General features: G+C 36.7%; 2 protein-coding genes and 1 long non-coding RNA gene across 4 annotated transcripts; 2 read left to right on the top strand and 1 right to left on the bottom strand.

The window, feature by feature from the left end:
- The first annotated feature begins 10,251 nt into the window (after positions 1-10,251).
- Positions 10,252-16,260, top strand: LOC116107844. Its single transcript, XM_031394127.1, has 12 exons — positions 10,252-10,676; positions 10,774-10,901; positions 10,989-11,142; positions 11,275-11,384; positions 11,629-11,712; positions 11,792-11,840; positions 11,925-12,016; positions 13,123-13,306; positions 13,541-13,620; positions 13,703-15,066; positions 15,400-15,507; positions 15,595-16,260. The coding sequence occupies exons 1-12, from the start codon at positions 10,584-10,586 to the stop codon at positions 16,170-16,172; spliced, it is 3,024 nt and encodes a 1,007-aa protein (XP_031249987.1). The 5' UTR covers positions 10,252-10,583; the 3' UTR covers positions 16,173-16,260.
- Positions 16,261-16,279: 19 nt separating this feature from the next.
- Positions 16,280-17,249, top strand: LOC116107830. The gene is made up of 2 exons (XR_004124539.1): positions 16,280-16,469; positions 16,630-17,249. It is a non-coding gene; the product is annotated as an uncharacterized LOC116107830 (long non-coding RNA).
- A 5,588-nt stretch (positions 17,250-22,837) lies between these two features.
- Positions 22,838-25,961, bottom strand: LOC116107909 (AP2-like ethylene-responsive transcription factor TOE3). Of its 2 annotated transcripts, none has more exons than XM_031394179.1 (10): positions 25,229-25,961; positions 25,102-25,127; positions 24,964-24,994; positions 24,783-24,870; positions 24,520-24,665; positions 24,309-24,353; positions 24,120-24,220; positions 23,912-24,030; positions 23,693-23,809; positions 22,838-23,530 (listed from the first exon to the last, which is right to left on the bottom strand). In XM_031394179.1, exons 1-10 carry the CDS (start codon positions 25,687-25,689, stop codon positions 23,252-23,254), a joined length of 1,413 nt encoding a protein of 470 aa, XP_031250039.1. In that variant the 5' UTR covers positions 25,690-25,961; the 3' UTR covers positions 22,838-23,251. The 2 variants fall into 2 exon arrangements, with proteins under 2 accessions (XP_031250039.1, XP_031250040.1); XM_031394180.1 differs by having other exon boundaries at positions 23,912-24,027.
- Between the last annotated feature and the right edge of the window lie 852 nt (positions 25,962-26,813).

Raw genomic sequence — 26,813 nt, 5'->3', positions numbered from 1 at the left:
GCTCATGACCTGATTTTTGTTGGTCGGGCTTTTCATATTGAGGAGAGCTTGGATTTTCTCGGGGTTGATCTCTATTCCCCTCTGGTTAACCATGTATCCCAGGAATTTCCCCGATGACACTTTGAATGAGCACTTAAGGGGGTTTAGCTTCATTCTGTATTTTCGGAGAATGTCGAACATCTCAGCGAGATGCGCTATGTGATCTGAAACGACATGCGACTTGAACAACATGTCATCTACATAGACCTCCATCGATTTCCTGATCTGCTCGGAGAACATTCGGTTAACCAGCCGTTGGTTAAGTTGTGCCAGCGTTCTTGAGGCTGAAGGGCATAACTTTGTAGCAATACAGTCCTCAATCTGTAACAAAGGATGTATGCTCTTTGTTCAGTGCGTACATCAAAATTTGATTGTATCTAGAGTACGTGTCCATAAAACTCAACAGCTCGTGGCCGGAGGTGACATCCACGAGCTGGTCGATCCTAGGAAGGGGGAAACTATCTTTTGGGCACGTTTTGTTGAGGTCAGTGAAGTCGACATAGGTCTGCCATTTGTCGTTGAGCTTCTTTACTAGAACCGGGTTAGCAACCCAACTCGGATAGAGCGCTTCTCGGATGGATCCGTTCCGAAGGAGGTTATCTACCTTAAGTTTCAAGGCAGCATATCACTCCAGATCCATTGCTATTCTCTTCTAGCGAGCCGGCTTGGCTTCACTGTCGATGTTCAAGGCATGGCAAATAATATTCGGGCTGATCCCGACCATATCTGCGTGCGACCATACGAACACATCGATATTCTCTCTGAGGAAGCTGGTCAGTTCGGTGGCAAGCTAGGGGTTGAGATTGCTCCAAATCCTCAACATTCTGCTCGGCTCGCTCTGGTCGACCGACACCTCAGATAGATCCTCAACTAGCCCACTGGAAGGACATTACTGGATGCGAGGATCCATATTATCCTCGGCTGGGCCAGGCTGCAGCTCGATCCGGCTAATCACCATTGCTTGTCAGGGAATACCGCGCGAGATGCCTTTCCCTTTGCACGCCATTTGCACTGCCTTTACATAACAATCGCAAGATGCGCGCTGCAATCCGCTAACTTCCCTTATCCCCATCGGGGTAGGGAACTTCATCTTCAGATGGTATATTGAAGTGACCACCTTGAAATTTCTCAGCAGAGGTCGCCCTAGGATACCATTAAAAGCGGATAGGCAATCCACTACAAAGAATTCAGTTACCTTGGTCACCTCGTTGAAGTCACCCAGCGTGACTGGAAGCGAGATCGTTCCTTTGAGGATCAGGTGGTCCCCTGTAAAACCGTATAGGGGGATCGAGGCGGGCTTCAGGTCGGCCTCATCCAAATTCATTCTTTCGAAAGCTGCCTAGAACAGGATGTTCACAGCACTTCCACATTCCACCAACATTCTGTGGACGTCGAAGTGCCCTATCGGGGCGTGATCACAAGAGCGTCATCGTGGGGATGATGTAATCGAACTACATCCTTTTCGGAGAAGGTAATTTCCTCCTTCTTGCGAACCTTTGGTGATCGTCGTGTCGTGCTCATCACACTGATAGGATCGTGATGGGCTACGGGAGCATATCTTTCCTGGGCACCTCGCGAGTTCCCCGTAAGGTGAGGTCCCCCAAAGATCATTCCGACGCTGTAGATACCCTTGAGATCACGACGCTTCTTTCCTAGTTCCCCTTGATTTTTCTCCTATACATGAGTGGAATCATCAATATACTCTTTGAAATGCCCTTGCTTAATGAGGTCTTCGATTGCCTGTTTGAGAGCTCGGCACTCATCGGTGTGATGCCTATTATCCCGATGAAAGCGACAGTATTTTTTACTATTTCTGGCTGATGGGGGATTTTTCATGGGCTCAGGCTCTTCGAGTAGGCTAACTTCTTCTGACTTGTCAAGAATAGCCGATATAGATGCATTCAAAGGCGTATACTGATTTCTGTCGCGATTGCGACGAGGAACTGGAGCATAAGACTTTTTGGGCTCATACCGCAGTTTCTTTCCTTTTCTATGATTGTCATTAGCCATCTGCAATCAACTCCTCTACCTTCCCCCCAACCAGGCGCACTACCTGAAGCGTCGGGGTCACGGCAGTGGAGTGCCGCTACGGAGTTTTCAATACGGAGGTACTTCTCCGCAAGGTTATAGAAGCGGGTGAGGGAAACATCATCCTTAGCATGTAACTCTTTCCACAGGTCGGTCTGCGGGCGAACTCCCGCTATAATGAAAGTTCGAACAGACTCTTCGGGAGTGCAAGCTACCTTATTAAGTTCTCTGTGGAATTGATCGATGTAAATTGGAGGGATTCATCCCTCTCTTGCCTTATGTTGTTGAGGTAGCTTAAAGGCATTGAGAACTTTCGGTTCGCTTGGAAGTGCCTCAGGAATGTAATGCTCATCTGAGGCCACGAGCTGATCGATCTCGCAGGGAGCGACTTGAACCACCGTTTGGCCTGAGAGGTTAGAGTTACTGCCAAACAACGACACTTCGTCAAATCTGAAACCTGGTGAAGTTCCATCAGATCGTTGAATTCATACAAGTGATCATGCAGATCAGAATTTTCATCGAACGCCCGCATATCGGATATTCTAAATATTGATGGGAAAAGGGCGGCTAATACCGCCGGAGAAAAGGGAGACGCTGCTGCGACCTACCCTTGCTCGTTTTGCTGAGCCTTTAATTGATCTAGAGCTCGCTGCAGCTCCTCAATCTGAGGCAGCAGAGCTATTTGGGGATTGCTTTCACCCATGCGAGTTTGACCCTCGCGATTGCGGTTGAGGAAAGTCCGGAGGTCGGATTCCTCTTCACCTCGGTCGACAGTTCTGGCCACCCTTGACACATGCTGGCTAGAGTCGTGTGATGGCGATGAATGGTGCGGGGAATTTTCACGATCTCTGCGGTGGTAAGAACCACCCCGCAAAGTGTGGGAACCTCCCGCACGATGACGATCAGGATCGTTATTCTAGCGGTGATGAGAATCGCCCCGCCTGGCACCTTTATGGGAGTGCTCATGCGATGTGGCATGGAACGGCTCGAGATGCGACCTTTCACCGAGTCTTAACGCCATTGATATTCTACTCGGGATGTGGTCGGTGTTCGCCGACCTTTTGGAGCCTTTAGGCTCGCTGTTTACCACTTGTTTACCCTTCCTTCGACGCACTACAGTGCTCGCGGCACGGGCTATCGCCCTTTTCCGCACTTTTGCTCGACTTGTAGGTGTTTTTGGCGGTTGCACCACCCCATTTGATTCGGGTGGCATGTCCCGGTCCAAACGGTCTAACCTTCGGTTGACCGTTTAGAGAGTATTGTTGAACCTCTCTAGGTAGCTCATCATGGTGGGGTCAAGCTGTGAACTTGAAAGGATATCCCCTGCGGCATTTTGTGGAACTGAGGGCACCTCGGGAGAAGCGTCCTCCTACACTTGGGGGATCTCCTCAGCACCATGATTGATTCGCTTAGGTTCAAATCAGCGAGCCATTTGCTGTTGTAGGACCAGTTAGTCAGAGATTCTCTTGATAAAGGACGAATACTAAATCAGGCCCTCATTCTAGCGCCAAACTGTTGATGCGTGATTTTGACATCAAGTAAACGTATGTGTGAAATGCTGAGTTGGCCCAGAAGACACACGTGAATGGGGGATTGAAGATGTTAATGGTGGCAAGACAATGTTTTAAAGTGGTTCGGATGCTTGACCAAGCGAATCCTACGTCCACTAATATTGTATTTATATTTGAAGGATCAGGTCACGGACTAGCGAGCTGATGAGAGTACAAAAGAGAAAGAGAGAGAGCTATTACAGAGAGAAGATGGCTAATCAAGAGTAAAAATGAGCGAATCCCCCAAACGGGAGAGGAGCTCTCTATTTATAGTAGGGATACGTTGAGGTAATCATTACTGAATCCGTAAAAAGGGTTCAGTTATTCACCTACTCGTGTGATCTCCTCGCTTTATGCAGGGATTGGACACGTGGACGACCTCTAGCCTTTCGTTAGTCTGGCGCACACCCACTGCACTGGCAGGAGCATGCTGCTTACGCCAGCACGCGATATGGCCGCGTCTGAATGGCTGCAGGATCTGCCTAGACCTTAACCACTTACGCTGACTGGGCTTTACGTTAGCCCTACTTTTTCAGGCATAACATGTTTCGTGACTTCTGTTTCTAAAGCCTTCTTGGCCTTGTAGTAAGGGATCTATGGAGATTAAAGCCTAAAAATGATAAATGATTTCAAATCAAGAACTTTCGGCAAATTATGAAACACAATCTTTACAACTTTCCATGGACTCCAAGTATCACTGAATACATTACCTTTTGGTGTCCATCCAATAAAATATCAACTAGACAAAAGCCATTTCATCACAATCTTATTGCATTAAACCCATATAGCATATTCTGCACGGACAGAAATTTAATTCCCGTAAAGATTTGTACCTCTCAAAGGAAAATCATATTAGATATTGAACCCAAAGTGTCAATGAGATTCGTAACCCAGCCACGATTTTGCTTGGCCACCACCTCCAGAAGTTGATTGTCCTGCATAGAGTCCTAGACCACAACTATCGAATATCAAATTGAAACATTTCTACATTCTGAGTTTAAAATCTCTTAACATTTCTAAGATTTTGATAATTGAAATTGCACTGATTCATGGATTTCGAGAAAGAAACGCCAAGGAAGTAGAGAGAAATGAGAGAGAAGGTTTAAAGTTATATTCATATATTAGGGGAAATAGTAGTCCTTACAAGAGTTTGATGGTCAATTTGAAGAGAGTTTTTTAGTATGGCAATAGTGCTTATATATTCACATAATTTCCCCAATTTCCCATTTAAAGGTATCTAAAATTTTCAAAATTACAGATAGTCTTGCCGGCTATCAGTCACTTCTCTTCTTCAAACTTTTTTTTTTTTTTGGCAAAAATTTTTTTTTTTTAATTTTTATTTATTTACAAATACCCCCCATTCAATGGTGTTTTTTTTTTTTTCAAAGATCTCAATGAAACTAATATATTTTTCTCAATCTTTTAATAACCGAAAATCTCAATAAAATCACACAATGTCACCTTTAAAAAATAAAAAAAATGTAGTGATTTGCTAGGAATTATAGTTATGGAGAATTAATTATATGATTTTTTTTTTTTTTTTTTGGGTGGGGGGGGGGATATCTGAGGTATCTAGACCCACATTGGAGTCTACTTAATCCTGAGGCCACAAACATCTACAAGCCTAATGAACCAATGTAATTGCATAAATGTAATAGATACCCCTCTTACACTCGAGCACAGACCCCCTAAATATAACTAATTCCAGTAATAAAGTTTGCCATCCGGCCACAAAGGAAGAGATATTAGATGAGTTTTGAAGGAGAAGCTAAAGAGATGTGAATTAGGTCAATTTCATTCTTCAAGATTAGAAAAATTGGGTTTGGCTATTTTTAAGATACTTCCCACTTTGAGACTAGTTTTTATTTCACACCCTAAAATCGGGTAAAATAATATAATATCTTAAAACCAAAATACCCGTTATTAAATATTTTTTACCAATTATAAAACATAAAATAAATAAATAAAGCCATCAATGAGCCTTGTTCCGCAGGCCCAAACAAACCTCAATCATCATTTCCATCACACACAAATACTTAAAACAACTCCAAAGCAATAAGAATAAAAAAACCTCATTAAAAAATAGATCATTTCCTCCATCTAAGCCAGTACAAATTTTACAAAAAAAAAAAAAAAAAAAAAATTTCCTCCACAATAACATTATAAATAGGATTATCTTAATGTGTGTCCTCAGTATGTTAATTAAGGATATTAGAAAAACATAATATTTAATATATTAATATCAATGTATTAGTAATTGTGTTTTTTTTTTTAATATATAATATGCATCAAAAGAGATAAATATTTTGTCTTCTAGTGTCCTTAATTTGTGCCCTTAAAGCACACATTGAGACAAAGTTTAGAAATATAAGGCATCTAGAGGTAATAAAATCAAGGCGCCATGTATAAAGGAATGTTGTTCGATGGAAGAATTGTAGCCATTAAAAGGCTTAAGATGGTCAATAAAAACAAGCTTGAACATTTCATCCATGAGGTAGTAATTTTAACGCAAATTAACCACAAGAATGCGGTTAAGCTACTAGGATGTTGCTTGGAAATTGAAGTTCCTCTCTCAGTTTATGAGTTCGTTCCTATTGAAAGTACCTTTCGATATATACATGACCAAATGGAGGAATTTCCACTAACATGGGAAATATGTTTACATATTGCTATAGAAGTTGTAGATGCTTTATCCTATTTACATTATGACGCTTCCATACCCATGGTCTAGTAACATTTTGGATTATGAATATCATGCAAAAAGTTTGGGGACTTCAAAAACTGTTGCAATTGATCAAACTCACTTAACCACTCAAGTTCAAGGGACTTTTTTTGGGTTAAACCCGATAATTGCCTCTCCCACGACTTGAAAACAAGACATTTTGAGTATAGCTAACCCCTATAGATAAAGGCCTTACCATCCGACTACAAAAGGAGAGATAAGTTCAAAGGACTTTTGGGTGCTTAGATCCAGAGTTTTATTTTTTATTTTTTTATCAAATATATTTACAGAGAAAACTGATGTTTATAGTTTTAAAGTAGCTCTTACCGAGCTTTTGACTGACTTAAAAAGTAAATATGTTTAACAAACAAGGAAGAAGATAAAAGTTTGGCAACATATTTTTTTTATGCAATGAAAGAGAGTTGTTTGTTTGATATCTCTGATGCTCTGAGTTATGGAAGGTGAGAAAGAAGAGATCATGATTATTGGTAATTTGGCAAAAACATGTTTAAACCTTAATGGAAAGAAAAGACCAATAATGAAAGAAGTAGCAATTGAATTAAAGGGACTTAGGTCATCAAATGATGCTTTCATTGTGCAACGAAACTATGAAGAACTTGATTTCGTTGATGATGAAATAAATTGATGTTTTGAAACTGGCACAACTTCTAATGGATCTTTTTTGAATAGTTTTACTCAATCTGTCGATGTTGAGCCTCTAATGTCGAACAAGTGATGATGAAAAGGAACAGGTTATCTGTCTTTTGATGTGTATTCCAATGTAGGAGGACTTAATTTAGAGTTGCAAATTGTTATGCCTGAAAATGTAGCGCTAACGCAAGTCTCAGTCAGCACAAAAGGTCAGAGCTTAGGTAGGCCCGCAGCTAGTCAAAGGCGGCCATGTCATACAATGACAAGGGCGGCATGCTCGCGTCAGGGTAGTGGGTGCGCGTTAGACCAGTCAGGAGCTATAGTGATTCCACGTGTCCAATCCCTGCACCAAATCGCGTAAATCACTCTGGAAGGTGAGCAATGGGACATAAAGAAGGATTTGCACGGATAATCCCACCAACTCACAGATTCAGTAATGATAACCTTAATCCATCCCACTATATATTAAGAGCTCCTCTCTCATTTAGGGGATTAGCTACTCTCTCGAAAGAAAAATAACATTCTCTCTCTTGTATAATCATTTGTAAGTCAGTCCGCTGAACGCGACCTGACCACTATCATTAATACAAAAATCAATGGACGTAGGATTTGCTTCCTTAGCATCTGAACCACTTTAAATGTTGTTCTCCATTGCATTTACTCTCACATTCACGTGTGTCTTCTAGGCCCGCTCAGCATTTCACACGTGCGTTTGATTGATGTCAAAATCACGCATCAACACAAATATTTGTTATGTCGTTGAACAAAGAGTCCTTTGGAGACCATTAATTTCATAATTTTTATTGAACTTATATATTTTATGTTCCATGTGTGATTAGATAACTAGTCCTTGTATGTACCAATGTACTGAAACCCGACCCAGGGTGTCACCTGGTTAAGAGGTCGGGTCCCAGGTTGATTGGTTAAACCGATAGTTTTACTGGTGATCCAGAAAGCTTAAAATCTAATAAACACACCCCTAAAAAATACATATCAGTCCCTATAATTTTGAAATCTAGTAAATACACCCTGACAGTTAGGTTTTCGCTTTTTCATCCAAATTCCAGTTGATTTCGGCTGCCAAAATTCAATCTGATACCACCACCTGAACCATCAGGTTCCATTCTACAAAACTCCTCTAACCCCGACACTTGGTAGCCCCTCATTCACCGACCGTGACTCGCGTATACCTTGATTTTTTCGGTTAAATTCCAATTGATCCCCACGGACAAAATTCAATCCGACACCACCACCGGCCTCCACTCTATAAAACTAGGGGTGTTCAAAAGCGGTTAACCGCTTTTTTGAACCGAACTGGTTTTTCGGTTTGGAGGAAAAACCGGTTTTGAACCGGTTTTCCCTTTTTTTTATAAAACTTATTTTTTTATTTTTTCCTAAATTAAATTGTAAATATAAATAATACATATCCAAATAAAAATTAGACATTCATATATATCCATTGACCACTACTAACAATACATTAAAAATATTATTATTTTTTATTTAATGTATAATATATAATATTATTATTTTTTATTTAATATATAATATATAATATTATTATTTTTTATTTAATATATATATATATTTTTTTTTTTTGTTTGTAAAACCGGTTCAAAAAACCGGTTTCGGTTAACCGCTTTTTATTTTTTCCGAACCGGAAATTCGGTTTTTTGAATTTTTCGAACCATAACCGAACCGTTTTTTCTGTTAACCGGTTTTTCGGTTCGGTTTTTGTATTTTTTTGAACACCCCTATATAAAACCCCTCGAACCTCAGCACTTGGTAACTCCACGTTTGCCGACGATCAAGTTAGGGTTTTCAGGAATAGTTGAAAGTGGTAACCAAACTAGGAGAAGGCCCTAGGTCTCATTCTGACCGGTTAAATCGGTCGGGCCGGGCTAGGTTTCAAAACAGAGCTATGTACCAGCACTTGTGCTATAAGAAGATTTCTTCCAAGAATGCTGAGCCCGATGGGACTTTAATGGGCCAATGCTGAGCCCAATGGGACTTTAATGGCCCGATTATGACCGAGCTGAAAAAACCAGCCCAACCTTAGCCAATTGAAAGCCATTCAACAGCCCACAAAATTAACCAAATTAGCAAATAACGGCAAGTAGAAGGGCAAAAGTAGAAGGGACAAACGTAGAAAAAAAAAAAAAAAAAAACAATTACTTTAATGACAGCTCAGGGTAACGCAAGGAACAACGGCAACACCATAACAGGTGACAACTCAAAAAAGCCATCCATAAAAGTCTTACATGTGTTGGGCTTACATTCATCACCCAGAATCAATCTAAAGAAAAGTTTTTTTTTTTTTTTTTCTCTCTCCTTGTAATCTAAATCCAATACAATCTTATAGCTTTCCAAACAAAAGATAATTTCCGCTTTTTCGATCCCACACTGTAAGTCTCCTCTTCTACTCCCTCTCTATCTTTTCCTTGATTCTCTCTTTACCCTTATCCAGATTCGCATTTTCCGTCATCCTACCAAAATAATTCCAATAAATTATTAAAGGATTTTGTTTTTGTTTTTGGATTTTAGGTATTTGAAATGATTTTTTTTTTTTTTTTTTGAATCTAGGTCTTTTGGAAGTGTGTCTGCGTTTCTTTTTTTAATTTTGATTTAATGATGTTTATTTGTGTGGATGAAAGTATTTTTGTTGTTTAATTTTTTAGATTAATTGGATTGAAGGCTTCAGGGTTTGACTATTATGATACTATTCACTTAACATTGAGTTTATGGATAACTGAGTGTGAGTTTGATTTTTTTGTGTTGGGGAATTGTGGAGTTGATTTGTGCGTTATTGTGGGGTTAAACAATATAAAAAGAAGTCTGTATAATCAGTTCATTTCTTCGTTTTTATTTAGTTTTGTGGTGACTATGAAAGAAAGTTTATGGAATTTCGATTGATAAACATGAAAAATCTTTGGTTATGTGGTTGTTGTATGTAAGATAGGTATTGCTGGATAAGTGGTTGCTTAATATCATAACAGATTGGTCCTTAGTTTACTGCATTGTTTTGGGTTGGAGCAGTTGTGTTTGGATGAAAGTTGAAACTAGTCTATTTGGTTTTCTAGGGTTGCTGAATTTTGTTTCCATAATTTTGAACCACTGCACTCTAGCTGAACTTCAACTGCAAATTTAGTAAATTTTAGTTAAAGTTCACTTGATATTTCATTTTTTTCTTAATTTCATGTTTTAATGATTGTGGCTGATTCATTTTAATCATATGGGGTTTTTAGTGTTATGGTTTTAGTGCAAAAATGGATATAATTTTGATTAAGCTATTTGCAGCTGTGGTGTATCTTTTTTAAAAAACTTTCATGAAATTGCATACATAAATGTTCACTCATTGTTTTTATGTATGTGTCATGGAAAAGTTTTGGAACATCCCTCAAGAGCTGGGAGTAGCTGAAGCAGAATTTCTCAGTGACCGTACTAATTTTTCAGATATTTTAGTGTAGTTATTGTAGCTTTAGTGTGATACTTCACTAAGCCGATGTATGGAAAATAAAAACAAGGTTTCTTGTTGAAAAATGGATGTCTAAGATATCTAACATTTTTCATGTGGTTGAACTTTTAGGGCAATCATGAGTGACAAGGGAGAAAAGACATGCCCTCTATGCGCTGAGGAAATGGATTTGACTGATCAGCAATTGAAGCCATGCAAATGTGGTTATGAGGTTTGAGCATCTATCCAATACATAAAGTTCATGTTGCCAACAATACATGGGTTGTTTAATTTTTTCTGTAATTACTTGTTGTTTATTATCTTTATAGATATGTGTTTGGTGCTGGCATCACATTATGGAAATGGCTGAGAAGGATGGCACTGAGGGTCGCTGCCCTGCATGCCGTACTGCTTATGACAAAGAAAAAATTGTGGGGATGGCAGCAAAATGTGAAAGGTTATTATGGTTATTGTTACTTTCCTAGTTAATTTCTAATATTATGTTATTGCCTATTACGGTAGAAACACATTCTTTGTTGTACAGGATGGTGGCTGAAATAAATTCAGAGCGTAAACAGAAATTGCAAAAGGCAAAGCCTAAAGCATCTGAAGGAAGGATGCATCTTAGTAATGTTAGAGTTATTCAACGGAATCTAGTGTATATAATTGGATTACCACTTAATCTTGCAGATGAGGAAGTATGTAGTTTTTCCCTATTGTGCATCTCATTGTTGTTCCTGTGGGTGTTTTAGTGGAAAATGATGCTATTGTTTCTTTTATTTTAACATGCTGTTATCTTTTGTTTTTATTTATTTATTTGTCTCAACCAGCTTCTTCAGCGAATGGAGTACTTTGGCCAATATGGAAAGGTTTTGAAGGTGTCCATTTCTCGTACAGCAACTGGGGTTATTCAGCATTCTGCAAACAACAGTTGTTGTGTGTAAGCTGATTGACCGTCTGTGTCTTGAAATTCTGAACTTAATGTGGAATGAACTATATTTGATTTTCTTCACCATCTTTCTATTTGATGGGCATCACCTTTCTCTAGTGAATCACATGCAAGGATTAGAGTTTGCTAAGTTTTCTAGTTGGCCAAATCTTGAATCTTCGTCAGGTGTTGTTCCAGGTTGTTTTTAATCAGTGTTTTACTCACTTTGTTATAATAATGCTGGTGATTATGTTAGGTACATTACATACACAAAAGAGGAGGAAGCAATTCAATGTATTCAGTCAGTGCACTGTTTTATCTTGGAAGGTAGACCTTTGAGGTAAGCATTCTTATGATTAACTTGTAGGGCTTTAAGTCCATAAGACGACTAATTAAGAGTTATGACCCTTCTTTTGCAGGGCTTGTTTTGGAACCACGAAGTATTGCCATGCTTGGCTAAGAAACATGGTAACAATTTTTTACATTCCAGTTCCTTTTTGTTTTTAAGAACTAACTTAGTTGCCTTTCTGATCAATGTTTTTGTTGATCCAGCCTTGTAGCATCCCAGATTGTTTGTATTTGCATGATTTTGGCTCTCAAGAAGATAGTTTTGCCAAGGATGAAATTGTTTCAGCCTGTACAAGGTATAATTGATTTTTCATGTATGAAAGTGTGTTTAGTTCAAGGGCCATGCTCTCTATGTTGCATGAAAACAATTTTAACAGTTTTCCTGATGGCCATCGACTACTTTGGTCATGTGTTGATGTTTTTAAGCAATTTACATAAAGATGTGTTTTACAAACAATTTGATCGTTCTTTCTCAGTGGAAAAGACTGAGAGTGACTGGGTTCTTCTCATCAGTTCGTTTTACCTTGAGATGAAAAATTATTATAATCTTGGAAAAGAATGTGACTTAAATCAGAAGCAGTGTAACCAAATTTTATCTTTATTTTCTAGTTGCTTCAGACTGGGATTCATTCGTAATATCATATTACGAATAATTTTCTCTTATAAAAAAAATCATAATACAACTTTCATAAAAAAATTTGATTTTAATCATGGTTTTGAGAATTAAAAAAATAAACAAAAAATTGAATGATTAAATTAAGATGAGACAAACATAATATGGGATGTTTTATCATTCAGAATGTTGAAAGCTTGGAAAAAATGACATTATGCAATTTATTATGACCTTAAACTGAGCAGCTAGCAGCAGTGAAAATGCTAAAATGTTGCTAAACTTGAGTATTGATGGTGATTTATTGATGTCTAGGAGATGGGTTAGCAGATATTATGTTTAGATGTTATAATATCTAGAGATTAGTGAGTGGTTGTTTGTTCTGGAAATTATTTGCTTAGATGATTTGCTGATTGATACTTCTAATTTAGATGGTTTTGTGGTATAAGCTGGCTATGAATCTAATTTCTATCATGCTGATTGATTTTCAATTTCTTTAAAAAAAAATAGAGAAGTTTTGAGGTACTGCACAGATATTATTTACCATTTAATTCCCTTCTACCTATTGGTTGATAAATTAATTCTATCCCCTGTTTAGGGTTTTTTTTTCAGTTTTTAAAGACCAATTTGCTTGCTTTTATTTGTGTCTTGTCCTTCTTCCTTCCAATTTCTCTCCTTCCCTCTACTCACTCAAAGTTGGTTGTGAAAAAACTTTTCTGCTTTTTCTGGTGCTTGATTAGCTGTGCTTGATATCTTTATCATGTTCTGAACTAAGTGCCTATGGTTATAAAGGAGTAGAGTTCAACAAATTGTTGGTGCCACAAATAATATGCATCGACGCTCAGGAGATGTTTTACCTCCCCCAGCAGATGATTATATCAATAGCAGCTTAACTTCAACAGCCAAACCTATTGCCACTAATTCTTCAAATGTAAGACTGCATGTAATTTGCTCCTTTTTTTCCCTAGAAAACATGGTCTTTTTTCGCAGTTATATTTTGGATAATACATTTACATTGGGCAAATTATTATGAGGCAATGCTTAGTGATATATCATATGTAAAAATACGGGGTGAGTGTTACCAATATTTTACATGCAGAACTTCGAAAATACTATCAGGTTATAATGAATTTGAAATTTATGTTAATTTTGATTGTATTTATGCATCGGTTCTACAGTTTTATAGAGCTTTGTTTTCTGTTTCCTGCAGAATATTGACAATCAGAGTAAGGGATATTGTGCAGATATTGGTGCTGGAAAATCTAATTCGCTTCCTGCAGCAACCTCATGGTATCCTATTTTCCAATCCATGGAGTCCTGAATTTGATTTCGTGTGATATGATGGCTTATTTTTCTAAATTTTCTTTACCAGGGTCATGCGTGTCTCGGCTAGTCTGCCACCAAATAAAAATTTGTCTGGTTCAGGTCAACCTCCAAATGATCAGCCTAAGATATCTAATGGTCTCCAAGTCCTTAAATCAGATACCGTAAGCACCACTAGATCTACCCACAATGTAAAGTTGATGGAAGCTGAAGCAAATTGTGAAGTTCTTGGTTCTAAGTTGAATTCATTGGAATTGCAAAAAGAACATATCAATGGTGATTATCAAATTGATTTATCAAATAGAAATGCAGAAGTTATTTTGGGTACCACTCCTGCCACTTCAACAACCAAGAACCACTCGCCTTATCTGCCATCTTCAAATGGCAGTGAAGCAATACCTCTACAACATAAGAAATCCCTCTCTAGTCCTAATTCTGTTGAGAATGAAAATCATCATGTTATTAGGGATATCCAGGGTTTATGCTCTGGGTTATCGTCATCTGGCCTTCAGAATCACATTAAGAAAGAGTACTCTGTTCCTGTTGTAAACAGTTCATCTTACAGTCATGCTTCAGTGAACATGCTTGAAAGTCAAGGTTCACAAGAAGATATCAGCGAGCAATCTAGTGAGTCTACAACATCTCCAGCATCCAATGGAGCTCCAACAGATTTTTTAGATTTTGATGATCGACAATTGAAGAGCTTAAAAGGCATCCATCATCAAGCATCCATGTCTTCCTCACCTTGTTCGCTGCAGAATTTAAATCAGTCAAGCTATAGTTCTTGGCAGTCAGGTGATATAAACAGTCATAGTAATCTTGATGCACATACTGGAATTGCACCCATGAAATATGATAGAGTTTCTTCTCCATTGATATCTAATGGGTTCTACAACAACAAAGTTAGTAGCTTTGTTAATTTGGATGCAAGTGTCGACCATTCCGGAGTATTTTCAGAGGTGGGATTAGGAAACTACTTGGAAAACTATGATAGTAAACCACCTTTACATAATAGTGTTGCTTCAGATGTTGGAGAGAGCAGCATAATATCAAAAATTTTATCTATAGACTCAGATTCATGGGAAGATTCATTGACATCGCCATCCAGTTTAGTTAAGTTGTTGAGCAAAAATGATCAACAATATAATTCTCTTAAAATCCCAAGCTTGTTCAAAGAATCAGAAATCAGGCAATCTAGGTTCTCATTTGCTAGGCAAGATGATTTCTCCAATCACACATCTGATTTGGAGCAATCTGTTCGTGATATCAGGCATTCAGTGAAATGTCATGCCTCAAACGATTTGATGAAAGGCAAGGATTTTTGCAGAGATGAATATCGGAATATCTTTTCATCAAGCAGCTCTATGGAATCTGAGAATTTTCCTGGCTGTTATTCTTCCATATCTTCTTCTGGTTAGTCTCATTTAACTTGTTTCTGTTTTTTTTCTTCATCTTTTCCTTTTTCTAGTTTACTGCCATTCCATTGAATGTCAATGGAACTTTCTGAAATAATTATTAAATGGCTATAAGAAAGAAATATTCATGTTATGTTGATTATTGGTTGGATCTTTGCATGCAGTGTTATGTGCTTTCTATTTTTTGTATTGCTGATCAACTGAAGTTTGTTTCCTTTTCCTCATTTTGTCCCCTGGCAGTATTTTTACTCTTTTCGTTATATTGGTGTTTTAAATATTTAGTTCTTTAAGATTCTTCCTGAAATTCTTTGCTCCATTGCCTTTTTAACAGTTTCAAAAGCTCCAACTTCAGCCCCCCCAGGATTTGCAGTACCAAGTAGGCCACCCCCTCCAGGTTTTTCTTCTCATGGGACAATGCACAAGACTTTTGACAGTTCTGGTTTGTCTTTCCTCCCTACTCTTTCTAGGAAAGGGAATATCTTGTTTGTTGCTTCTAATATTCCTATTCTGTTGGATCTCTTTGCAGTGGGTACGAGTCAGTTGCTACATACCTCTGCACAACCAGTTAGAAGCAGTTGCAGAAATGGGGATGTTGCATTTTTTGATCCTGCAATAATGGATGTTGGTCAAGGGATACATGCAGCAGGGATTAAAAATGTAGGCTCTGAAATGAGGCAAACTTCATCTCCAGAGCTTAATTCTTTTGACCATGATGCAAGGCTTCAGCTGCTGATGAGACAATCAATTTCTGATAATCAGAATCTACAGTTTCCAAACCATTTAGCGAACAGATTCGATTTGGCGAATAATAGATTTTCTCCCCCAAATGATACTCGCCGTATTTCACCGATGCTTTATGATCAATCACAACCTAATAATCCATCTGCATTTGTGCTATCGACAGCCCAACACTTTAGAAATGCACACATGTCAAGTGGCCATTTGGGTGATTGGAATGAGGTTAAGAGCATTAGTGATCTGGGTGTGTCAGATTTCATGACAAATGGGGGAGCTGGATATAACAATTTTATTCCCAGTTATGAGGATTTAAAATGTCAGATTTCCAGTCCCAGTAATCTGTACAACAGAGGATTTGCGATGTGATTTTTGGAACGGTAACCCCTCTTAATGCTTTGAGGGAATAACAAATTTGATCGGGTCAGCTTCCCTTGTCCTGAATGAACCGTGCTCCCCCCCCTGATCCTACACATCAGTTTCCTGGTAACACCCAATGAGAAGCAACCTTTCTCTTTTCTGTGACCGGAAGTCACATTTTATCTGAAATGAAGGAATTAGGTTATGATGTCGATAGACTAAAGACTGGAAACTGCGGTTGGTGTATGTGCCCATGAGAGTGGCAAGCTCTGAGGATGGATCGAGCTCTCAAATTCACTTCACGTGGTAAGCCTTAACCGAACCTAGTAAATATTCCTTTAGTGGACTGTTTATTAATGTGCTTATGTGAAGGTATGACATTGAGAACCAAAAGAAGTTGGGGTGGTGAATACATGTATATGCTCATTACAAACTCTTGGTGTTTTATGTTCTTGCTTGTTTGCAGGTGAGCTGCTATGGGCGACTGCAATTTGCCACTGGCAACTTTGTCAAGACCTTATGAATGATTGTCATATTCTGCAACCGGAGAAACCCAAAAAAAAAAAAAAAAAAAGAATCTGGGTGGTTACATCTTGTTTACAGGAATCTGTTTGATGAAAAATATGCCATAATAAAAATTGGATTCCATTTGAAATCAAACATTAACGAAATAAGCTTTTGCCTTCTGACTTGAAGCAAGAACAACCTTGAGCTGGGCCTGGTAAAGAATTGCTTTCAGAGGTCTTAATTTTGTACTGCAATCTGAACATTAATGCCATCCTGGTTTCTTTAAGATGTTACTTGGGGTGAGAGATGCCCTGGGAAGCATCATTTCAATTGTGAAAAAATTCATCTTGAAACTGTGACACCCATAGAGAATTTGGAAGCTGAGTTGAAGACTTTTATTTAACTTGTTCTGTATCTGTATATTACTGTTTCAGTGATGAAATCCCCAAATCAAATTTTTTTTCGAGTTACAAAAAACTAAAGAATTTATGATAGTAACATGTATGTTCATCTAACTATTTCTGGGTTGTTAAGTGGTTTGATAGAGATTTTTAGTTATTCAAGAGGATTTGAATTTGAGTTTTTCTTCCATTGTTAATAAGAGTAATTTATGAAGTTGTTCTCATAGATTCAGAGTCTTTGGGGGATTAATTGAGAAATCATGCTATTAAAATCCAAGTGAAAACGACAAATCCAAGTGAGAACGACTGAAAATTGGAACCAAGAATCACCAGGCTGGCATGTCGAAGTTGGCCCTTTGTTGCTATTCAATGTATTCAAAACTTGTGCTACAGAAAACGAAAAAAAAGAAAGGGCAGTATTATCCATCATGATAATTGAAATCTTTTTTACCTTATTGAACAGGGACAGGACTTTGATGATCTACAGATGGATTTCATTGAAAAAACAAAAAAGAATTCGGGATAGCACTGTGGTTGAGGGAGGGGCCTAGCCAACCAACCAATTTTAAGAAGTGATAATAATGTGGAGACAAATCCTATGAGAGAAGGCTCCATTTCCATGAATCCACCGGTAAGGAAAGTTAGGAATGGTAGGAATTACTGTAAGGCTTACATCATCCTGCTGCTCAAGCAGTTGAACAATAATGGAACACTATGTTTGTACTAAGCTTAGCCTCCGGTTTTGTTCTTTCTCCACTAAATAAATGCATGCATTGCTCCCCCAGTCGAGTCCAGTCCTTTTCAATCAAACCTAACCTCCATCTTCCCACTTTAACCCACTAACTCACCCTTGACCTTTATTCATCCTCCCTACTACTTCTCAAAACTTGCATCATTATCCATCCAACTCTGGGGCTAAGTTTCAAGCTACCAGCAATCTTTGAAAAGTATAAACATCGTTACGAGATGTTTAATATATTTTGAAAAACTATAGGGATGTTTAAGACTTAATTATCTATGGTGGAATTGATGGTATTAATCCAAATTCTATTCATAAAGTTAATTTGGATCCTTTACCATGTTTTCTGCTGGCTATAACTCAAAAATAGACAAGATAAATGAGTTTATTTATTTAGTTCATTCCAAAAATTCACTTTTGTGGGTGCTTTATTTGTGTTCTTTCAACTTAATAATATGCACATCCTATGAGTTTTATGTAATCATTGACAGATCAAAAGTTTAACAAGATAAACAATCCTTTAAATTCATTCAAGCTTTCAGCTTTTGTTTGACAAAATTAGAATTAGTGCCAGCAACAAGCATATTAAAAAAAAATAACTTTTATCAATTAGGGTTCATACCTATCGGTCGTATAAGAGTTTCAATGACCATCCTTATTAATAACCGATGAAAAACTCAAACTCAGAATCTCTTGAATAATACATCGAATCACTCCATCACCCAAGAGTTGGTTGGTTCATTGTTTTTCAGTAAAATGGAGGCAAATTAAGACCCTTATTTTCATTTCATCACCATTCACTTATTCCTTCATTCTTTGTGTTATGAACCAAAGGCCGTACCCATGATCCCAAAAACCTATTCGGGGAACGTCCATGTTCCATGATAGATTTTTGTCAGTTTTTAATTTACTGTATTGTCATTTGATGCTGCAAAACTTCTGGGCTCTGCAATGCAAGTGACGCAACAAGGACGAGCGTCACGAGCCTGCGAGCAAACAGTAGCGAAACAGTAAGGCTATATATAAAGCTGGAACGAGAGTACCATGGAAAAATAAAAGAAACGCGTGCAGGAAAGTAAATATAGAAGAAAAAACCGGCCAAAACTTTGGATGTTATTAAACATGATAAAGCTTTGATTTGTCACATCAATAAACAAGCGTGATTTTATACTCCATCTATTATACTATTTTACAATTTTACATCAATATAAATTTTTAATTATTTTAAATTTTTATATTATAATAAAATAGTGATAATGTAATAAAAATGATGTAGTGAATAGTATAAATATAACATTATTCTTTATAAATTAACTAGATTTTTCAATGTGTAGTTTCTTTAATTAAACGACTTTTTCTCACTTAAGGTTTGCCTTTTTTTCATCCAAAAGTTTCAAAATATTACTTTTTTACTCAAAATTTATATTTTGTTAATACTCAAAGCCAATTCTGATGGTAAAAATTCTCTTTGTCATCCACCATTTGAACCTTCGATCTTTTCTCTATAAAACTTCTTTCATTCTAGCACCTAATTTCTCTTTGATTATCGACTATCCTAAAGTTAATGTTTTTTATTCTTAGTTAATTTTTAACTAATTTCAGTAACAAATATTTAATTGGTCATCATACTTCAGTCCATCTATCTTTACTTTATAAAACTTCTTTTACTCTTGCTCTTGATTACTCGTCCAATAATGGTTGGAAAAATAAAGTATGTTTTAGATATTAACTAAATATAGACTTGGGCGAAAAAAATGGTATTTTGAAAATTATTAGTTGGAAAATGATCATTAAGGCAAAACTTATGTAGGAGAAAGTCGTTTACTCCTTTAATTATTACAAAACAAAAGTAATTTCTTGGCCACTGCGTGCGCCCTTTATGGGACAATAAAATGAAGCAAAGGAAAAGAAAGGGAGATTTTATGTGGGGAGATATGGTCTGGTTTCGTAGGATAATTAAAGGAAGCAATACTGTTTTTAGCCGACACGAAAATGAATGAAATGAAAGAGACAAAACAAAACAGAATGAGTTATCTTGTCAAGTGAGGGGCCACTTTTACAGCTCAATCATCGATGATCTATAAAGGTTTCACTTTACAGACTGACAGAGGCATATTCATTCATGGTTTTTCTAGTAAATTTTATTATATCCATTTATGTATGTGTTCAGATGAAAAGATATATGATGAAGAAGAAGAGAGCGTGTAGAATACATGAACCTACACCCCATTATCAATATGCAACAGATTAATGAAGAGGAAAAATCAAGTTATAATTATAAACTTGAATCAATTTTTATTCATCTCAAACAACAGCTAAGTTACTAAAGCCTTTGATGATGCACAATGAATGATCTTTTCTGTATCTAATGAATGGAGATTCTGTTTTGAAATCGTTTGTTCTATCCTCATCCCTCGAGTATATATATGTTTCAACTTGAATCACACAATAATAAATAGATACAATATAAATTTATAGTAAAATATTTTCATGTAACTTAATCAATAAATACATGATATAGTTCGTTTTAGGGATTGACGACTTATCGGATGAGACTTGGATAGGATTTATATACATTCTTGGTATGGAAAGGATTAATTCGACCATCTAAATATATATTGTATTTCTATATAGATCCCCGTGTCTATACACCTCATTTAGAATTAGGAATTAACGTCATATTTCAGACTATAACGAATTAGTTAGTTAGTACGAGTACAACAAAAAAAGGGGTACGAATTAGTTAGAAATACAAGCATAATACAGCAAATGGTGAAAAATACATTTGTAAAAAATCAGCCATAAAATTCAGATACGGGAAAAATATGGTACAGGTATATACAAGTTTAATACCGCACATTGTCAATAATATGTTTTAAAAAATACGGCAATATCAATCCTGATTTTAGCACTTTTTATGGACCATCTGTTTAAAATCAACATAGCATTTTAAATATACAGATACGAAAAAAAAAGGTATGAGAATTTTACGAGTATAATATGATAAATAATAAAGAATAAGTTTGTAAAAATTTGCCAAAAATTCTGATATGGGAATAATCTGCGAATAAAACGTATGGCATATAATTCGCGAATAATATGATTGGGTTTATAAAATACAAAAAATTTGCAAATTATACGACTGGGTATATAATTTGCGAATTTACTAACTAGGAAAGAAATACAAATGAGTTTATTCATTGGATATTTTTTTTATGATTAGATTGTTCGGTTGAGCTTGTGTGCACTTCATTTAATTATTAGGACGCAGAGAATATTTATAAGTTTAATATTTCTAAATAAGTCATAAATATGATAAATGGACTCAATGTAATTTGAACGTATAAATTAAATGAAGAAAATAAAATTTCTTGACCTTCAGCCAAGAGCCAACCCTTGGAGTTCACTAGATATCATATAACTCTTGATTCTTGATAAATCTTCATAAATTTTATAAGTGATAAAGAGAACAATTTTTGTTAAAAATGATCTTACTCTAGTATAGCTGATTAGAAATACCAGGCGTTTTGATGTGGATTCATCCATAAAACAAGAATGCGTTCGGTTTGATAACGATGGAATCCTAAACTTAAGATAGATAATACAAAGAACTCGTTTTACATTATTGAAAATAATTTATTTGTGAAAAGTATTAAACGGAGTCAAACTTTTGGGCTTGTGATTTTCTTTTTCTCTTTAACTTTGGCACAGAAAATCTTGCTGGTCCTTTAACCGAGATACGCATGATATATATATATATCCAACCCAGAAAATCACAGACAGTAGGCACACGTTGAATACTCAAGAGGACATTTAATGCCTTCTTATAAGAGTTCAAATCAAAACCCCGCGCAGAAAAACCTCTTCTCATGAAATGAGTTCAATGCAAAATAACAAAGGGCCAGCCCCCTGGAAAAACAGGTAAGATAAATTGCAGAAATGAAGAGTTCCTGATAGGGTGGTTTTTTAAACCCTGGAAAAAATCAAAGTTGTTACTGTTCACACGAACAAGTACATCAGGCTTTTGGGTTTGCTTTTATAATAAAACAGTCTATGGAGGAGGCGAAACTTTTCAGCTTTTGGAGCTGGTGGTACTAGGTCCTCCTTCAACCGGAAACAAAGCCGAGGATTGCGGAAATCTAGTAGAAGGGCCCTCGCAGGAAGCTCCGGAAGTTGGACACGTGGAATTCTGGTGGATGGGCTATAAGACAAAAGGTAAATTAAAGTGTTTCTGACATCTTTGCTTTTCTTTTGTTTGTTTTATGGGAATTGCTTTTCTCAGGAAAACAAATATTTTACACTTTCACCCACAAATCATTAAAAAGTAAAAACATCCATTAATCTTCCTAGGATTTTTATGTATTATTATCATCATTAAGTGATGTTCCCCCATTCTTGCTTTAGAATTTTGAAACTTTGTAGGTTTTGTTATGAAATTTCAACTCTGTCTCTGTCACTTTCTCTGTGGGGAAGAAAATTATCTTGAACATACTGAAGTCCATGATTACTTTTTTTAGGCACAACTAATTAATTAAACTTCAATGTCTTCAGCTTGGTAGGTTAGTTTCATCATGGATACTTGTGGTGGTTTTGGTTTACAAAAAAATAATTAAGCGTCAACCTTGAATGAGAATGGCTAGTTCCAAGTCTTGATTTCTAAGTGTGGGTGTCCGAGCATCCTCGGACCCTAAAGTTGAGGGTAGGATAAATTATTTCAATGGTCTATTAGAGTCTCTAAAGATTTGGAACTTATGTTAATCCTTTTGTTAGATAAATCATGTTAATGGTCAGGGTCTGTGAAAACTTGAAACTTATGTTAATCCTTTTACTGTTTTACCATTGGTTAAGTATTTTTATCATTGAACTTGAGAAAGGAGCATAGATAAAATATATCTCAGAATTATATAAAATGTTCTCAAAATTCGACAAATCAAGAGGAAAACAACTCTGATTGGACCATTTTTTGGCGTTTCATCACATCCCAAAAACAACTAGATGATGAGAATAAATGGTGTAATAGAAATAAGTTAACAAACTTCTTCATTAAAGAGCTGAAAGACATTCAGAAAGTACAAACACTCAACACACTAGAATGCAAACTAGATTCACTGCATCAACATAATATGTAGAGTTCAACTATTACAAGCTATTTTTCAGAACTTGACTTATAACAAGACTTCTTGCAAACCAAACTTTTCTGCTCTTTCCAGCTGTTTTTCCTTTCCTGAGAGCCTTGGCAAAACAACACAGATTTTCTGAGCTCAAACATGTCCTGAGTGGAACATGCTTCTTCCTCTTTTAAGGAGATTAAATTGAAGTTCAGACAGAATAACACTCGGGAGTTACATATGAAAGAAACATGGATGGCTAAAACACACTACATTAAGAACTGATTAAATCCACACAATGTAACTACTGTTGCTTTTCATTTCTTTTACCACTCAGCCCCTGCGATAGTACCAAGGGGGGTTGTGAGGGATGTCACGGGGGATGCAGGAGGTGTTGTAGGGGGCGACGTTGGTGTTTGAAAGAGAATAAAGGTGGCGAAGGATTGCTGAATTTGGATAGTCAAATTGATTAGCGGCAGCTGAAGGTACAGTGAATTTTGTAGCTGAGAATCCTGATGATGCTGCAGTAGAGAAGATTGGCACAGAAGGGGGTCCCTTGTACGTGGCCTCAGATTGCCATGCCCCTGTGGGATTCTTCTCTATTGCTCTTTCCTGTAAACAACAAAGTTGAACCAACAACAATGTGAGACAAGTGTGGAATCGTACATCAGCAGGAAACATTTCAAAAATACGAAAATGTCTCCATATTCGGTCAAGCATTAAAAGTTCATATCTATCACGATCAATCGGCTAATGAATAGACAGTGGAATCACCTGATAGACTGGAAAGGAAGGGGAATATCCACCACTCCAGGTAGGAGGGTTCCCAGACACCATAACAGTCCCATGCTGTGATGGAACCTTCATTGTTGCTGGTATAAAACTCCCAGTCTGTCAAGTACAATAAATGGATCTTAAGTAAATTAACTAAAGATCTTGTAATCTATGTAATTCAACATTTAGGAGAAGTTCACATGTCCACATCAACATTACCCCAGCCCCAAAATCAATGGGCATCTCATTCCGGCCATTCGGATTGCTCTTCTCCTTTTGGCCCCCAGGCGAATGAGAGGGAGCAATTCCCAAATTCAGGTCAAGATTCTCATTGACCACTGTATCAGAAATCATTAAGAGTTCACATTAAAGCTTTACTAACACACATTAAAAAACAAATTATTAACCACTGAAACCAAGTAAATACCAGCGCCAGTGTCAACAGTCATCTCTTCCTCATACAAGCTTGAGGAAAAGTTGGTGACCGCGTCATTTCCATTGAATTTCAAGGCAGCCCTGTCATAAGCCCTGATTTCCAAGATAGTAAAACATCAGATTTAGAAGAAAATAAAATTTAGACATAAACCATAAAGGTTGATTTCAAATTCATCTAGACCTCGCCGCTTCAATCTCGGTGTCGAACAGCCCAAGATATACATACCTGCAAAGCAAGAGATGATTTCCAAGTTCTTAGTTCATTTCACAACTTTAAAGCAATTGAAAATAAATTGAAATGACTTCCAAATATTATAAAAAACAGAATCATTAATTAAGAATAACTAGAGAAATGCCTCAACAAGAGTAGATTAGAGTGAAGAGTATCTTACTTCCTGCCCAGAAACTGCCCCATTCGAGCTTCCCATCGCCCACATTTGTGCAGGGTCACTCCCCTGTACTTCGACGATCCTCGAGAAAAGCCATTGCTATTGCGGCGCAGAACGTTCACAAATTCTTCTTTTGAGTAAGAACTCATCTGCAAAAAATAAAAACGAAAGAAAAATCAAGCAAAAAGAAAACAACTAAAATATTAATAAGCTCTTTAATTAACTAACCACTTGTATAACAATGTAAATTCAGGTCTTCAACGTACCGATTGAATTTCTTCACTGTAATCGCCAATATCAAAGTTTATATCGGCATCAACACCACGAAACTTGATTGCCGCTCGATCATATGCCCTAAATCATAAGAAAAAATTTCTCCACTATGGCATCATAATAATCATACCAAAAAAACACTAACAAAACCAAAGCATTTTAAAGATTATATACCTTGCCGCAGTAAGAGCCGTGTCAAAACCTCCTATAAAAATTCAAACTTTAGCATCAGACACAGCATTAAAAAGCCGATTTTTTATGATTACAATATAACCCAACTGACAAAAAATTACACAACACAAGAAAACTCACCCAAGTAGACTTGCTTTCCACAATCCCTGCAAAAAATGAACAAAGAAAAATCAAATCAAAGTGTGAATTTTCAAAAATCTTTGAAATAAAAAATCAATTTTTTTATTACTAGTTTAAGATCACTGACCAGATATGGGACTCCCATCTCCCAGTCCGCCTGTAAAACGTAACACCGCGATACTGCGAGCTTTTTGACCTCGGTCCTCGCCGGCTTTTCTTCATGGGCTGCGGCTGGGGCTTTAACTTGTTAGAAGCGTTCAGCCCGTCAAGAAGATGATTCAAACTGTGAAGTCTATTTGAAAGTGAAGGCTTCCCTTTACCCTCCGGAAAAAACTGAATGGTGGCGGACGTGTTGTCCACCTCTTCACCGTCACACAGTTGCCCAACAGTATCATAGTTGGTGTTGTAATTCTTGTCATCATGGTTGTTGACTTTCAAGATACTGAAAGAAAGAGTGGGAGCGTTTAACTCGGATGAAGAGGAGTAATTTTCAGAACTGTCTCCATTGAGGACGGTGGAACCCAAACTCCCAGAAGAGGAGCTTGAACCACCAGAAGCCACAGTAAGGTTAAGATCCAAGATTACCATGAAAGTAAGCTTTGAACGTGAAATTGGAAGGGTCTGATAGGAGTTAGCTAAAAGAAAGAGAGAAAAGAGGAAGAGGTGGGTGTGTGAAGAGTGAAGAGTGATGTTCAGCTTGTGGTTGAGTTGAGTTATAAAGTGTGAAAGAGGAGAGCATAGAGGCTTTAGCCGGCTAAAAGCTAGAATTGAGGCCGGTTTTGGGATTCGATTTCATGGAGAGAGAAAGAAAGAGAGATGGGACGTAAGAAGGAACAAGTCGCTGCTGCTATGTTACTGTTTGAGTTTCGATATTACGATTTTTTTATTTTATTATTTAGTTTCAGATCTTTTTCCTTTTTGGCGCGTGATTCTCATATCTAATTTATGCAATGTTGATTAATCATTAATGATTTTTTTTCATCATCGGTTTTTTAAATATTATTTTATTATCTAAATTTTTTTTTTTAATAATCCTTCGGTACCATCATTATTATTCAACAAAATCCCTCCAATCGCACACAATCAAACAACTAAGTTTTACGTAATCATCCTCTTAAATAAAATTTTAATTAATTCTAATTACCAAAATCTAATATTCTATCATCAAAAGAATTATCAATCTTTTTTTTTTTAAAACTCTAACAATTTAGATCGAATTTACTCCTTGTTCACATTTAAAATATAAATTTAGTATAAATTTAAATAATAAAATGATATTTTAAAATTTGATAAGTTAAAAACTGTTATTAAAGAATTATTTGGGTGGGAAAATGTAATTTTATCGAAAGTGGGGCGGAAGCATTTGATGGTGACTACACATTTCATCTGTGTTGACTAAACTGTTTCAATGGAGGTCCCCCTTTATGATTACACACGTGTCAAGCGGCAAGAGGCCCGTGCTATAAATTAAATCTACCGCTTGGTTCGGTAAATATTTTAATTAAAATAATTAAAATATTTAAGTGTTGATCCTTAAAAAAAATGAAAATGACTTGTTCTTAAAGAAAGTTTAATTTTGAAAATTTTAAATAATTAAGTGGATCCGAAGGCAGCTAATCACATTAAAGTTTATTTTTAGAAAATGAAAAAGAAATAATGTCATATAATTATTGTGGGGCCTAAATCAAAAGTGACACCTCAACTACCTTAGT

Source organism: Pistacia vera, unplaced genomic scaffold (genome assembly GCF_008641045.1).
Source record: "Pistacia vera cultivar Batoury unplaced genomic scaffold, PisVer_v2 Contig549, whole genome shotgun sequence".
NCBI lineage: Eukaryota > Viridiplantae > Streptophyta > Magnoliopsida > Sapindales > Anacardiaceae > Pistacia > Pistacia vera.
This window is presented reverse-complemented; position numbering and strand designations above follow the sequence as displayed.

Bases quoted from the DNA above. Each gene is read 5' to 3' on its own strand.
- LOC116107844 (XM_031394127.1), top strand. From the start codon at position 10,584: ATGAGTGACAAGGGAGAAAAGACATGCCCTCTATGCGCTGAGGAAATG. The intron at 11,841-11,924 runs GTAACAATTTTT...TTGTTGATCCAG, and splicing joins ATGCTTGGCTAAGAAACATG to CCTTGTAGCATCCCAGATTG. The intron at 15,067-15,399 runs GTTAGTCTCATT...CCTTTTTAACAG, and splicing joins TTCTTCCATATCTTCTTCTG to TTTCAAAAGCTCCAACTTCA.
- LOC116107909 (XM_031394179.1), bottom strand. From the start codon at position 25,689: ATGGTAATCTTGGATCTTAACCTTACTGTGGCTTCTGGTGGTTCAAGC. The intron at 24,666-24,782 runs GTACGTTGAAGA...TATTTTTTGCAG, and splicing joins ACAGTGAAGAAATTCAATCG to ATGAGTTCTTACTCAAAAGA. The intron at 23,810-23,911 runs GTAATGTTGATG...TGTACTTGACAG, and splicing joins CCATTGATTTTGGGGCTGGG to ACTGGGAGTTTTATACCAGC.